We start from the raw sequence: 13,035 nt of genomic DNA, 5'->3' as shown, positions 1-13,035 counted from the left end.
CGGGCTCTAAGTGTGCAGGCTTCAGTAGTTGTGGCATGCAGGCTCAGTAGTTGTGGCTCACGGGCTCTAGAGTGCAGGCTCAGCAGTTGCGGTGCATGGGCTTAGTTGCTCCGTGACATGTGGAATCTTCCCAGACCACGGCTCGAACCCGTGACCCCTGCATTGGGGTCACACCACCAGGGAAGTCCTCTACATACTTTAAATTTAAAAATTTTCTTGGTAAAATCAAGTGAATTCATTGTTAGGTTAATTACTAGACTTTTTATAACTGTATTACTATTGTAAATGAAATAATTTAATTTACAATATTTACTATTTTATTAAATATTTGTTTTTAACAAATATAATTCTTTAATATTTTATCTTTTAGTTATTTGTTGGTGTAGGAAAATACTATTTTTTTTCCCTTTTTTGTTTCTGGCTATGCCACGTGGCTTGCAGGATCCTAGTTCCCTGAACAGGGATCAATCCCGCACCCTTGGCAGTGAAAGCATGGAGTCCTAACCGCTGAACCACCAGGGAATTCCTGAAATTCCTATTTTTTAATTGACATTTTATCCTGCAACATTTTGGGGCACTTTATTGGGACTTCAAATAACTCACAACTTGGCATTTCCCTCTATCAGAGAGTGGAAAGAAAGACTAGCATTTCCCCAGTTCCCGGGGGCTTTACAGTGACTAAGCAGTAGATGAATTTGGGGGGTCTCTCTCAAACTTGCCAAAATAAAGTCATTATGAATGAAGAGAAGCAAGTCCAAAGCATGGATAATAAATTCAAATACCTACGTGGGCTCAGTTTAAACAGCAGGGAATAGTGGAGACTGGGGCAAAGCACAAGCTCTGTCTAAAAGGAGCAGACCTACTCAGCTTCAGCTAATTCTTACCATGCAGCAATGAAAGCCCAGTGTTTTCCCATCTGTAGATTTTTCTAGGAAAAGCCTCAAATCATTGATTTTAAGGTAACAACTTTATCAATTTTTAAAAATATTGGCTGGACCAAAGACATCACATCTGTGTGCTGGCTCTGTTTCACATCCACAGGGCTGCACCCTCTGGTCTAAGAATGTCCCAAGGGGAGGGGACAATAGGGAAGTAACTGAATATCATCTCTGGACCCCATCCTCCCATTCCCTTTTTCCTCCCCAACCCCTACCCCATTGTCTTCACTGTGCAGGGTTCTAGTCCAGCTAGCTTGGACATCAGCCTTGTGGGAACTGAGTTTAGAACTTGAGGAGAGAAGATGGAGGTTGAGGCTGGACCCATGTCATACTGCCTGAGAACTCCCAAGAGAACAGGAGCCTAAGCTGGGACAGGACTCAATAGGTGACCTACCGGTTTCTCCTGAAGTGCTTTGGCACTGGAACCACACAGCTCTTTCCAGCATCAGCTGGGGTGAGCATGTTTGGGCAATTGTCTTACATCAAGATGGCTCCCACAAGTCCACATTCTGGACCTGAACCAACCTTCCATGGTGTTTTAGGTTGGTATTATGGGCTGAATTGTGTCCTCCCAAAATGCATATAATTAAGTCCTAACCGCCAGTACCACAGAATGCAGAATGTGACTGTATTTGGAGACAGGGACTTTAAAGAGATCATTAAGGTAAAATGAGGTCACTAGGATGGGCCCTGATCCTATAGGACTGGTGTTATAAGAGGAGGAGATTAGGACACAGACACACACACAAGGAAAGACTGTATAAAGATACTGGAAGAAGACAGCCATCTACAAGGCAAGGGAGAGGCCTCAGAAGAAACCAGCCCTGCTGACACCTTGATCTTGGACTTCCATTCTCCATATTGAGGGGAAATGAATTCTGTTGTTTAAGCCACCCAGTCTGTGCTATTTTGATATGGCAGCTCTAGCAGACTAATATAGTTGTGTTCTTGTAAACAGATTCTGAGTGCAGGGCTGTGTGTGAAGGTTTACAGGAGCAATGTCAGGAAATCCCGTGTGAAAACAAGGAAGGCGGAATTGGGCAGAGGAAGAAATCGAGCTATAATGAGTGTGCCACCAAGGTGGTGTTCTGGAGCTGGGATGGCCCTTCAAGGACTGTTCCAAATCGGGGAAAGGGGCCTTTGTTTTCCGACATCAGTCATTGTCAAGGTGAAGGAGGGGTGGTTATTTTGCCCCCCAAAGAACACTGGGTAATGTCTGGAGACATTTTTGGCTATCACACCAGGGGACTGGGTGTGTGCACGTACACTGGGGGAGCGGGTGCATGGGCTACTGGCATCTAGTGGGTAGAGACCAGTGATGCTGCTGCCATACATCCTAATGCCCAAGACAGCGCCCACGCCCCCCACCCCGTCACCCCGCAACAAACAGCCACCTGGCCCTGAATGTCAATAGTGCTGAGATGGAAAAAGCCTCCTGACATCAGCAAGCACTGAGCTGCTCTGGCTAGGATTTAACCTCGGGCAGACCCCTCCTGCTGATGGCAGTTCCCAGTGAGGGGTGCAGCTGTGAACCTTCAGCAGCCTCTGCTCCCAGCAGCTGGGGAATGGGTGTGTTTGCCACGAAGAGGATCTAGGCAGACCAAAAAGCACTTGATCTGGCCCCTCAGACTTCTCTTTCTAATAACGATAACAACCAACCACGTTCAGGGCACTGTCCTGTGAGTTTTACATATGTTATCCTCTTAAGCCTCACAAAAAGCCCAAGAGGTGGATTTTATGGCCCCTACTTTGTAAAACGGTAATCCAAGACTCAGAGGGGTTAATCACTCACCCAAGATTACTGAGCTAGTAAGCTACCAAACCAGAATTTGAATCCGGGGCTGTCCGACTCCAAAGTCTGGCTCTTCTGCAAGCAGGAAGGACAACCTTTCCTGAAACAAGAGCAGTACACATAGCATACAGAGGAGAAAGAGGATGGGCCGCAGACTTAACCCAGAACGGATAGAAATCCAGCCTTACAGCAGCCAGAACCCTGAAACGATGGCTGTTACTGTGCAAACATTTCAGGGGCCAGACCCTGAGCTCGGGTTTCCTGGAGAGAGGCCTCCTGCCACCTCTCTATCCAGAAACGTTAATGGTTACCAGAATTAATCCCTCAGATGAGGCGACTTTTTTTGCCTCCTTGAGGAGAATGCAGGGACCTTAGGACTTTGTGTGATGACAACAGTAACCTTGAAAAAGGAAAACAGTAACTATGAAAAAGGAAATAAAGACACTTCCCAGGAGACAATGGTATAAAAATAATTTTTATTTGCTACTGTAAATAAAGTAGTGCAAAGAGTTTAGACCCACAGTATTGCAATTTATTTACTACCTTAGCAGCGTACAGCGTAGACAGTCTGCTCTTCCTCTTCCTCCCTCTCTACCCGTCCCCCATCCCCGACCCACACCCACACACCCACACCCACACACACACACCTCTATGCAGCCGCAGGCAGGAATAAAGGGTGGGGAATGAGACTATGAGTTAGAGGCTTGTTTCCTGCGTACTTCACCGCTGCCAGTCTATTCTAATGGGTAATTCATGGAAAAGACTAGACTTAAACACTAAGAATTTTCTAAATGTTATTTTATGGATTGCAATTGAATGGTAAGTGATATCCAACAGTGTCATTAAATGATTCGGAAGCACTACAGCCCTAGAAAAATTCAAGGAGAAAAATGTAAACCCAATTTACAAAGCCATCGCCTTCCCTGTATTTCCAGCCTTAACCCATTTACTTCAAGGTGCCTTAGAATTGCTGGGTCTTGGGTGTCACATGGAAATCTGCCCATGGGACTGCGAGGGGTAGGGCAGTGGCAAACACACACACCAAATATTATCTAACTGGTAGAGAAGTCACCATTTTCTGTTTTTTAATAAAAGGGAATCAACAAGGGGCTAAGATTCTTAAAATACATCTCAGTGTATAAGGATTCGGATACGCCACAAGGCACACTCTGACTCCCCCATTCACACAGTCATTGGAAATGGACATCTGCAATGACCCCACTTAACCTCCCCGACGCGTCCCTGTGATCAGGATGCTCCTTGTATTTGTTTGATAACCTTTGGTATAACCACTGTCTGCTCTGGATATTTCTTTGATTAAAAAAAAAAAAAAGACACCAAGTGCAAAATTCACATCCAGTTGACAAGACATTTAAGGTGTATAATGCCCCAGCCCCAGCTATCCAATACCAGCTGTTGAAAGGATTCTCTCTCATCTGGAGAGACATGGAGTGCACAGTTCACCCCCGTGGCTCCGGGTTATTGGTGACGGTGGGCTGGTCCTGAGCAGAGGCATCTGCAGCTGGAGTCACAGCTGGACTTGTAGTGGGGGCAGTAGGGTCTGGGGGGGCCCGGGCTGGTGTCGCATGGGAACCGCTGGCTGCAGAGACACATGCACAACAAGTGCTGAATATTCAGAACTACGTGCAGGACACATAACCACACCTAGACCCTTGCAAGCCAGGAGAGATGCTTCTAGACTAGTGGTCCTGGCACTGACTGGATGAGCAACTTTGGACCCATTATCTAGGTTCTTTGGACTTTGGTGTCCCCTCCTATAACGTGGCACGTTGAAATAGATGTGCAAAGATCTCTGGAATTCTAAGTCCTGCATTTATTCTGTGACTTTACAGGGGTGTGTAAATATTAAGAAAGAAAGAAAGAAAAGAAAAGCAGGGGAGAGGAAGGGAGGGAGGAAGGAAGGAAGGAAAGAAGAAGGAGCTCCTCGTCTATGTTTCCTATGGTCATATCTCTTTTTTTTCACCTAGTGTTGATGCAATGCAAGCTCTGGATTACACCAATCAATCAGAAAGAGTGTTGGCTTTATTCACATTCTGATTCCATTTGGATGATATGCCAAATTTGATTTAAATTGAATTATTTAAGTAAATGTGTATACATTTTGGAAAACATAATTACTAGGCTTAATTGTTTTTCAACCTACCTTTAGTAAGGAGGTTGAACCACCATAAAGGTTAGGGAAGCTTATAAAGTTTTATCCTTATGTCAATAGTTTTCAAGTGGGGATAATTTTGACTCCCAGGGGACAGCTGGCAATGTCGGCAGACATTTTTGGTTGTCACAGCTGGAGGATGGGGTGCTACTGGCATTTAGTGGGTAGAAGCCAGGGATACTGCTATGCATCCTAAAATGCCTGGGCCAGCCCCCCTCCCGAACAAAGAATGACCCAGCTCCAAATATCACTAGTGCTGAGGCCCACACACCTGCTTTATGTACTAAGGCCGCGAAGTATCCTGTCCATAAGATTGTGGGCTCTGGGACCCGGATGCTCTCCCCTTTATCAGTTATGTGACCTTGGACAATTTACCTACTCTCCTCTGCCTCTAAACAATGGAGAAAATAAGAATATCTGTACCTTATTTTGCTCTTATAAGGATTAGATGAGTTAACATATATATGGTTCTTAGAACAGTGTCTGGGTCACCTAGGTAACTCAACAGAGGTTAGCTCTTACTACTAGTGACCTGGTTTACCATGGAAATGTGTTCATTTATCAATTTCCGAGGCCTCGCTTGCAGGACTGATGAAAAAGTCGGGGCGTTTGTTTCTGGGGTGCTTATAGTCCAATTTTAGACCCCAGTAGCCTATGAAAGTAGCCAAAACTTTGAAGCCAGAAAGCTCAGAGTCACATGGTCCTTACAGTTACCAGCTGAGTGATCTTGAGCAAGTTACTGAACCTCTCTGAGCTTCAGTTTCTCTATCTGTAAAATGGCAGTACCAGTTTGCAGGGGTGTGTGACATACAGCTAGCACAGTGGCCGTGGTTTGTGCAAACAACTGCTAGTTTGCCTTTAAGCAGTGCTCTTAAGCTCAGCAGTCTTTGAGTCTCATACAATTTTCAGTAGGTGGGACCATTTTTAAAGGTTCCCAAATGTCCATCCTGAAATGTATCGACTTATAGAAGATGCCATCACTTGTTGACCATCTGACTTCTAGATAAGCTCTTCAAGATTTCCACCTGCAAGAGGCTCTACTAGGAAATTCTGGAATGGGTTCCAAAGCCTCTGACCTTTTTGAATACATAAAGGAATTCTCCAAGGAACCCCTTCCAATAGCTACAGAAAACCTTGTGAATCCAGAGACTGTTCTGAAAGAACAGGATAGTGGTAGCGGTGGGGAGGGGACCCAGGTGTTGCATAATGATGTGACGCTTCTAGGTCAAAGCCATCACTCTGGCAGGTGATCTAACCATGGCAGGGACCATGAGACCCAGTGATGCGGTACAAAGACCATTTGCTGGAGTCAGGAGACCTGTTCTGGGCAAGTCTCATTTATCTACCACTAATATAGGTGACTTTGGGGTAGATACAGAATGGCAGACATTTCAGTCCTAAAATGCTTGAATCTCATAGGCTTTGGCTTCCTCATCTGTGAATTGAGGGGCCTGGATTAAATGGTGTCCAAGACTTCTTGGGCCCTAAGAGGTATCTTTCTGATGATTCTCTGAGGAAGTTAATGAAGTACTAAGGCACGTATTTTTCCTTTTCAAGCTCTGGGAAATGTTTAAATCACCATGGTAACAATAGAAATCAGCAATCAGTTTTCTGATTAAAACAAAAAAAGTGCCACTGTGTAAATGTAGAAGGAATGCATAATTAGCATCTCCACCACTGAAATCTTCTTGTCAGAGCATAACAAAAATGCTCGATGTTTCGGCAGTAAGTTTGTTATTATCCACGTGAGAACTCCCATTTCCAGCAGCAGTTCGCAATCACTGGACAAACCCCCCAACAGCCCGTCATAATTTTTTTTTTTTGCGGTACGCGGGCCTCTCACTGTTGTGGCCTCTCCCGTTGCAGAGTCCGGACGCGCAGGCTCACAGGCCATGGCTCACGGGCCCAGCCGCTCCGCGGCGTGTGGGATCCTCCCGGACCGGGAGACGAACCCACATCCCTTGCATCTGCAGGCGGACTCTCAACCACTGCGCAACCAGGGAAACCCCCGTCATAATTTTAAAGTGGCCTCTTTGTCTCCGATCACCTGAAATCTGTCCTAATTTGATTACCGGATTAGAATCAAGGTAATGAGGAAAATCAGTGTGCTGCTTAAAAAATGACAGAGTCTATTCCTGAGTCAAAAGCGATTTGGGGATTCTTTGCTGCTTGAGGGACCATTTTCTGTACATTAGTGAGAATAATAAAGAGCTGGCCCTAAGCTGGCAGACTGCAGCCCATGGGCCTCAGGTGGCTCGCTGCCTGCTTCTATATGGCTTGCAATCTAAGCACGGTCTTTGCTTTTGAAATGGTTGAATAAAAATCAAGAGAAGAGTACTATTTCGTGACATGTGAGAAACATATGAGATTCAAACCTTCCTGTCCACGCTAACGTTTTATTGGAGACCAGCCATATCATTTGTTTTCCCGTATTGTCAATGGCTGCTTTTGCACTGTAATGAAAGTTGAGTAGTTGTGACAGAGATGGCCTCAAAGCCCCAGATGCTTATTATCTGGCCCTTTACAGAAAAAACTGGCCAACCTCTGTTGTGGACCCACTGCAGGAGAAACATCTGCTTGCCAGCTGACCAGATGGGAGCATAGAGGAAAGACGAATAGGAGAGAATATATTGGGTGAATCCAGAGATAATAGAATATTTACAAAGATGAAGGGGGTGGGGTGGGTAAGGAGGTGAGGGAGGGAAACTCTGGAAATCATATACTATGAATAAGATCTAATCTACTTCATTTGGGCCTCTGGATCCAGCAGGGACCAGTCCACGTATAAGATCCATGTCATTTAAACATTTCTTATGAGTAAAGATACCGGGAGGGCAGCGAGGGTAATGAGATAGGACAAAAGTAAAATCTCACCATTAAATCACTCTGACTTTAAGGCTGCTGCTTTTTGCATGAGTACCACTTTGTGACATTTTACTGTAATTTTAGTACCTCATTAACTGGAAATGTAGAGGACAGGAAAAGAGTAGGAAAAGGTTTAATTAATCTTGTTCATATCATCTTCCTCTTTTTAAAAGACCACTTGGCTAACCACTTAGGCAAAAAGGATGAGTTGGCTTAAATTATGAATGTTTTGAATAGGCTGACATTGGTTTAAAAGGTGACCATGTCGTGCCCAGAGCTGGGAGTTTTGCAGATCTTGCTCTATACTGTGTATTCTATTTAGACATAAAGTTTACACTAACACAAGGAAGGCAGGACTCTCTCTCTGAAGAGGTCTTTTACATTTTCTCCCTCTATTCTTCCCTTTACCTTCCGCCAGGCAGCCAGTCAAGGCTCCATGCCTTTTCAGTCTCAGGGGAGACTTGTGGCGGGGGGACAGAAATGGAGATGGTTCTAGACATACTTTACTTTGGGATTTTTTGTTTTTCCAAAAGCCTGGGTCCATTAAAGCAATTATGCTTGGCATCCTTGACAGGGAGGGGGAGAGGGAAAGTGCTTTAGAGATGCAATGAGGCAGGGAAAGGAGGTTTCTGGAGTGTGGGAAAGTTGCTGAGCCTGGCTGTGGGTGTACCCCAGCGGAGCCCTCACCTTGCCCTTCAGCAATCTGAGAAAGGAAGACCTGGCAGAAAAAAAAAAAGGCTAAGGTGCTCAGCTTTGGCAAAGACAATGGGACTTGTAGGTGACCCAGAAGCTGCAAATCTGACGGACCTGGAAGGATGGCGTAGGCCCAGGGCAATGTGTATTCTGCTATCAGACTGGTGACCATCTGAGTGGTTAGTGCTACCAAAAACCCAGGGACCTTTGCACGTCCCTGGGAGGCATCAGCTTCAAGAAAGACTGAGCTGCCTGGTAGTATGCAAGCTAGGAATCAAAAACAATTCCCTCAAAGGAAATGAAAGAGATTTTTTGGCATACGTAATATTTTCTGTGGACTTGTTTTGGTACGCTAGCGAGACTAGTCAGTATTTTTGTTTAGCTGTTTTTAAAAAAAGAGTTTTATGTTTTAGAAAGAGTCTAATAGCATAGAAAAGCATGCTAGGCTCTGGTAGTGGTGTCTGCTACTTACTGAGGTAAACCAAGCTCTTTAAGCGTTGGTGCTACCTGGTGTCAGCGTGCTTTAATTGCAAGTAAAATGCCCTAGAGGGCATTACTCCTTAGGAGCTACCGGGCTAACATTTCTTGAGTTCTAAATACTTTACTCAGTGTTCTCTCACTGGGGTCTCTCAACTACAATACGACATAGGTGTACTACTAATTCTGCTGTTTTAGAGAACAGGAAACTAAGGCACAGAGAAGGTCCCTCCCTTGCCCAAGGTCACACAGCTAGTGACAGGCCAGCATCTTAGCAGTCTGTGCTGTTAGCTACTGTCCCACACGGCTAGCCTTCTGAACACAGGACAGTTTACTGTGGCAAGCGTGGTGAAGTGTTGACTATATATCACAAAGCGTATAAACTCAGGAGGAAAATGAAGGTAGCTGGAACTGAACACAAAATGGATGGACAGCTCAATTTAAAGGTTTGGCCATAAATCATTCGTTTTTAAACACAGCTGACTGGAAAAAATGCAAGTCACAAAATGACAGAGATCCCTAACTTAGAGTGCAATCCTCCTACACTCTCAAATCCTGTCCCTCTCTACTCTGGCAGTCAGCTGCGGTCCTGTGCCGGCTTAACCACGGCCAGGGTTACCGCCAACATCTACTACGTCCGTCACCTTCCCACGGGGTGGCTCATGGACCTCAGGCACCAGCTCCTCGGAGAGACGCCTGCGGTAGAAATTCTGCCCGCTGAGGGACACCTGCAGTGCTTCTCTCCTGCTCTTCTATGCTTCCATCCCCCTTGCCCCATTGTCCGATCACTGATGGAGTACCCTCTTATTTCAAAGTCATTGACAAATCTGCACTTATATGGAGGACTTTTAAAATACGAAAATAATTTACTACATATTTTAATTCAACACTAGTCCTAACAGGGCTGGTAGGTACCACTGTAGGGGCACGTTTTGGAAATATGTGGAGACTCCTTTTTTTTTTTTTTTTAACTTCTATGCCCTTACGACTCTAAGTGTGTGGAACAGCATCATGAATGTAACCTGAAACCTTGTGAGAAATGCAGGATCTCAGAGGCCACCCACAGACCCACTGACTTAGAATCTGCATTTAACCAGATCCCTGTGTGATTCCTGTACACACTGAAATTAAGAAGTGCGGGGCTAGAATTTACATATTGAAATACATATTATTTTATTATAGTTACTTTCTTTTAATTTCTCCTTTATATTGCTGTTTAGGGCATTATTTTTAAAACTAAGTGTGTAGGCAGATTACTTGTCATTCATTTCAAGGTACCAAAAAAATGTGGTAAAAAATACATCTTATGTAAGGGGACAGTGGGCCCGCGGCAGATGGTAGCCACTGTTTTAGAGCATCGTAAGTGTGAAAAAGTTCAGAAGTCTGCTGCCCTACATCCTTCCACGGACTCTATTTTGTGATTTGGGGCACACCATGGCATTCCTTTAGCCCCATGTCTTCATCTGTAAAATGAAGGGCATAGAATTAAATTATTTTTAAGATCCTACCCAGACTTCTCCAATGGTCACCGAAGGGAAGAGGTATGTACAGGAAGAAGCAAGTGAAAGAGTTTGAAAAAAATGAAAAACAAATGAGTGAAAGAGCAAAGGATACATAGGAAGGGGAAACTATATCAAAAGGCAGGAGGGACAGGGAGATGGGAATGTGGAGGGACTGATAATAAAGCTATGGAAAAAGGTAAAAAAAGACGACTTCTGATAAAAGCCATTCCACCAGCCCATGAATTTTCATGGCTACCAGCTGGCATAAAATCATAAGGACAATTTTCAGCTCCTCTAACAGAATTGCATTTGTAATAATCATAACAATATTTCTACAGAGTAAAAAAGACAAAGATAATTTGAAATGGAAAACACTGACAAGATGCAAAATATATGTGCTATACCTGGGAACAAATTTAGGGATGGGACAGAATTTGCACAAGGAAAACTTATCAGCCGGCGTGCTACAGGGCATCAAACCTGGAAGGGCTTTTGATGGTTCCTTGTTAACCTCCTCAGGTAAATGACTCCATATTAGCCTCTCGGAACAGTGGCTTCTGTCTCACCATGAAATCTGTGCTGAAATGCACTTCTTTTGCTTTTCATTATCTGCTACACAAATATCGGCTGTGCCGATGCTCAAATGCCATGTACAGCCCTAATGTGTCCATTTGTAAATGTCCCTGTTGGTCTTCGTGAGTGATACTGTCCTTCTGTAGCTTCCAAGATGGTTGGGAATTGGAATTCTCCCCTGAGAGATGGTTGCAAATTTGAGTACCTACTAAGTGTGAGATCATAAATGATGGGACCAAGGCCTTCCTCTGACTCAGCTTATGGTCTCATAGGGAAGATAAACATGACATTGAGAGGGTTTTATATGCCAAATAAATACAACAGCTAACACTGAACTACAGTAGTCATTTTGGTGTCGTGTGTATTTTTTTCACTGAACCTGAGAAGTAGCTACTATTATAACTTTATTTTACTGATGAGAAATTGGGGGATCAGGAAAGTGAAATAACTGGCCGTAAGTCACACAGCTAATGAAGAGCTAAGCCTGGACTCTAAACCTAGCTAGAAAGGACTGGGGTGCCTATCTCCTTAACTACAGCCCTACACTAGCTCAGAAAAGAAATAGCGACTAGTGGAATCCACACTAGACTAACTGCTGGCTCTATTGTCCCTCTCGTCCCCTCCCTCTGAATCTAAGTGGCTGGGTATTTTTACTCATCACAAGTGCTTGTTTATCATCCTACACATTTGATTCTTCGACTGGGATAAATAGGAAGACTTCACGCTGGAAGGGGCCTCAGAACTGGGTTTTAAGACACACAAGGTATTAGTTTTGATAGCAGCTGTATTTTGAATTGGGAGAAGACATTTTTGTTCAATTTCTTAAAGCATCTTCTTTTAAAAAATCCTTGCTTACTTTGAAAAATGTAACAATAATTGGAGCCTTCCATCAGCCAGAGATTACGAGATAGCCCTAGGGGTAACCACCATGTGAATGATCCTCCTAACGAAAGGAAGTAGAATGGCTAAGGAGGGAGAGTGTCATTTTTCTAGTAAGGAAAAAGAATCCCTATATTTTTTTTAAATTAATTTTTTAAAATTAATCTATTTATTTTTGGCTGCATTGGGTGTTCATTGCTGTGCGCGGGTTTTCTCTAGTTAGGAAGAGCAGCGGCTACTCTTTGTTGCGGTGCGTGGGCTTCTCATTGCAGTGGCTTCTCTTGCTGCAGAGCACGGGCTCTAGGTGCACAGGCTTCAGCAATTGCAGCACGTGGGCTCAGTACTTGTGGTGCACACGGGCTTAGTTGCTCTGCAGCATGTAGGATCTTCCCGGACCAGGGCTCGACCCCGTATCCCCTGCATCGGCAGGCGGATTCTTAACCACTAAACCACCAGGGAAGTCCCTCCAACATTTTTTTTATATTGCCCTGGCTTTTTATAAATCCTTACCTGAGACAGACTGGCAATACTGCACGGTCCAGGCGATCAATGCAGACAGCAGGAAGGTTCCCAGAAAGTAGATCTGCAAACATCCAAAGCACATGTCAGTTGACTGACAAAGGGTAGGGAGCATGAGGACAGGGCTGAGGGGAGACAGTTCCTACCAGGGCAGAGTGCAGGGTGGCACCCCAGATAAGCCGGAGGTTAAGGTAAAGCCAGGCCAGGGAGCAGGGACTGAAGGACTCCTCGCTGCTGTGGCTCCAGCACCTGCAGACAAAATGCACAGTGTTGCCAAACTTTGGTACTTATGACCGATATTTGCAGATCCTCAAACCCACATCCTTCTGCTTTGGGTCAAGTGAGCACATGCAAAATGAGAGAAAAAAGAAATAAAACCAGTTCTGAGGGGTGTGAGCCTGCGCTGAAATTCTAGGATCCTGGCAAAAATCTCAGAAAAACGTCAGTCTTGTCCTTCATACAAAGACAGGTCAAGGAGGACCTTGCAGCATAGGAGCTGCCAAGTAACACTTTTATCTGAGTGTCTGTGTCCAAAGTCCAGACACTGGGATGCCTCCCTATCTTTTTTTTTTTTTTTTTATTTTATTTTATTTTTATTTTTGCCTCCCTATCTTGAAGAAAAGC

General features: G+C 44.5%; 1 protein-coding gene across 1 annotated transcript in view; it reads right to left on the bottom strand.

Annotated features, from left to right (window-relative positions):
- Positions 1-3,778: 3,778 nt before the first annotated feature.
- The window catches only part of SEL1L3 (SEL1L family member 3), a 106,165-nt gene continuing 96,908 nt past the window's right edge, over positions 3,779-13,035 (bottom strand). The window contains 3 exon segments of the mRNA XM_059066360.2: positions 3,779-4,330; positions 12,403-12,475; positions 12,558-12,660. Of these exon segments, the coding sequence (XP_058922343.1) occupies positions 4,191-4,330; positions 12,403-12,475; positions 12,558-12,660 (316 nt within the window). The 3' untranslated portion in view covers positions 3,779-4,190.

This window comes from Kogia breviceps, chromosome 6, assembly GCF_026419965.1.
Source record: "Kogia breviceps isolate mKogBre1 chromosome 6, mKogBre1 haplotype 1, whole genome shotgun sequence".
In the NCBI taxonomy this organism is placed as follows: Eukaryota; Metazoa; Chordata; class Mammalia; order Artiodactyla; family Physeteridae; genus Kogia; species Kogia breviceps.
Note: the sequence above shows the minus strand (reverse complement) of the source record. Positions and strands in the feature narration are given on the sequence as shown.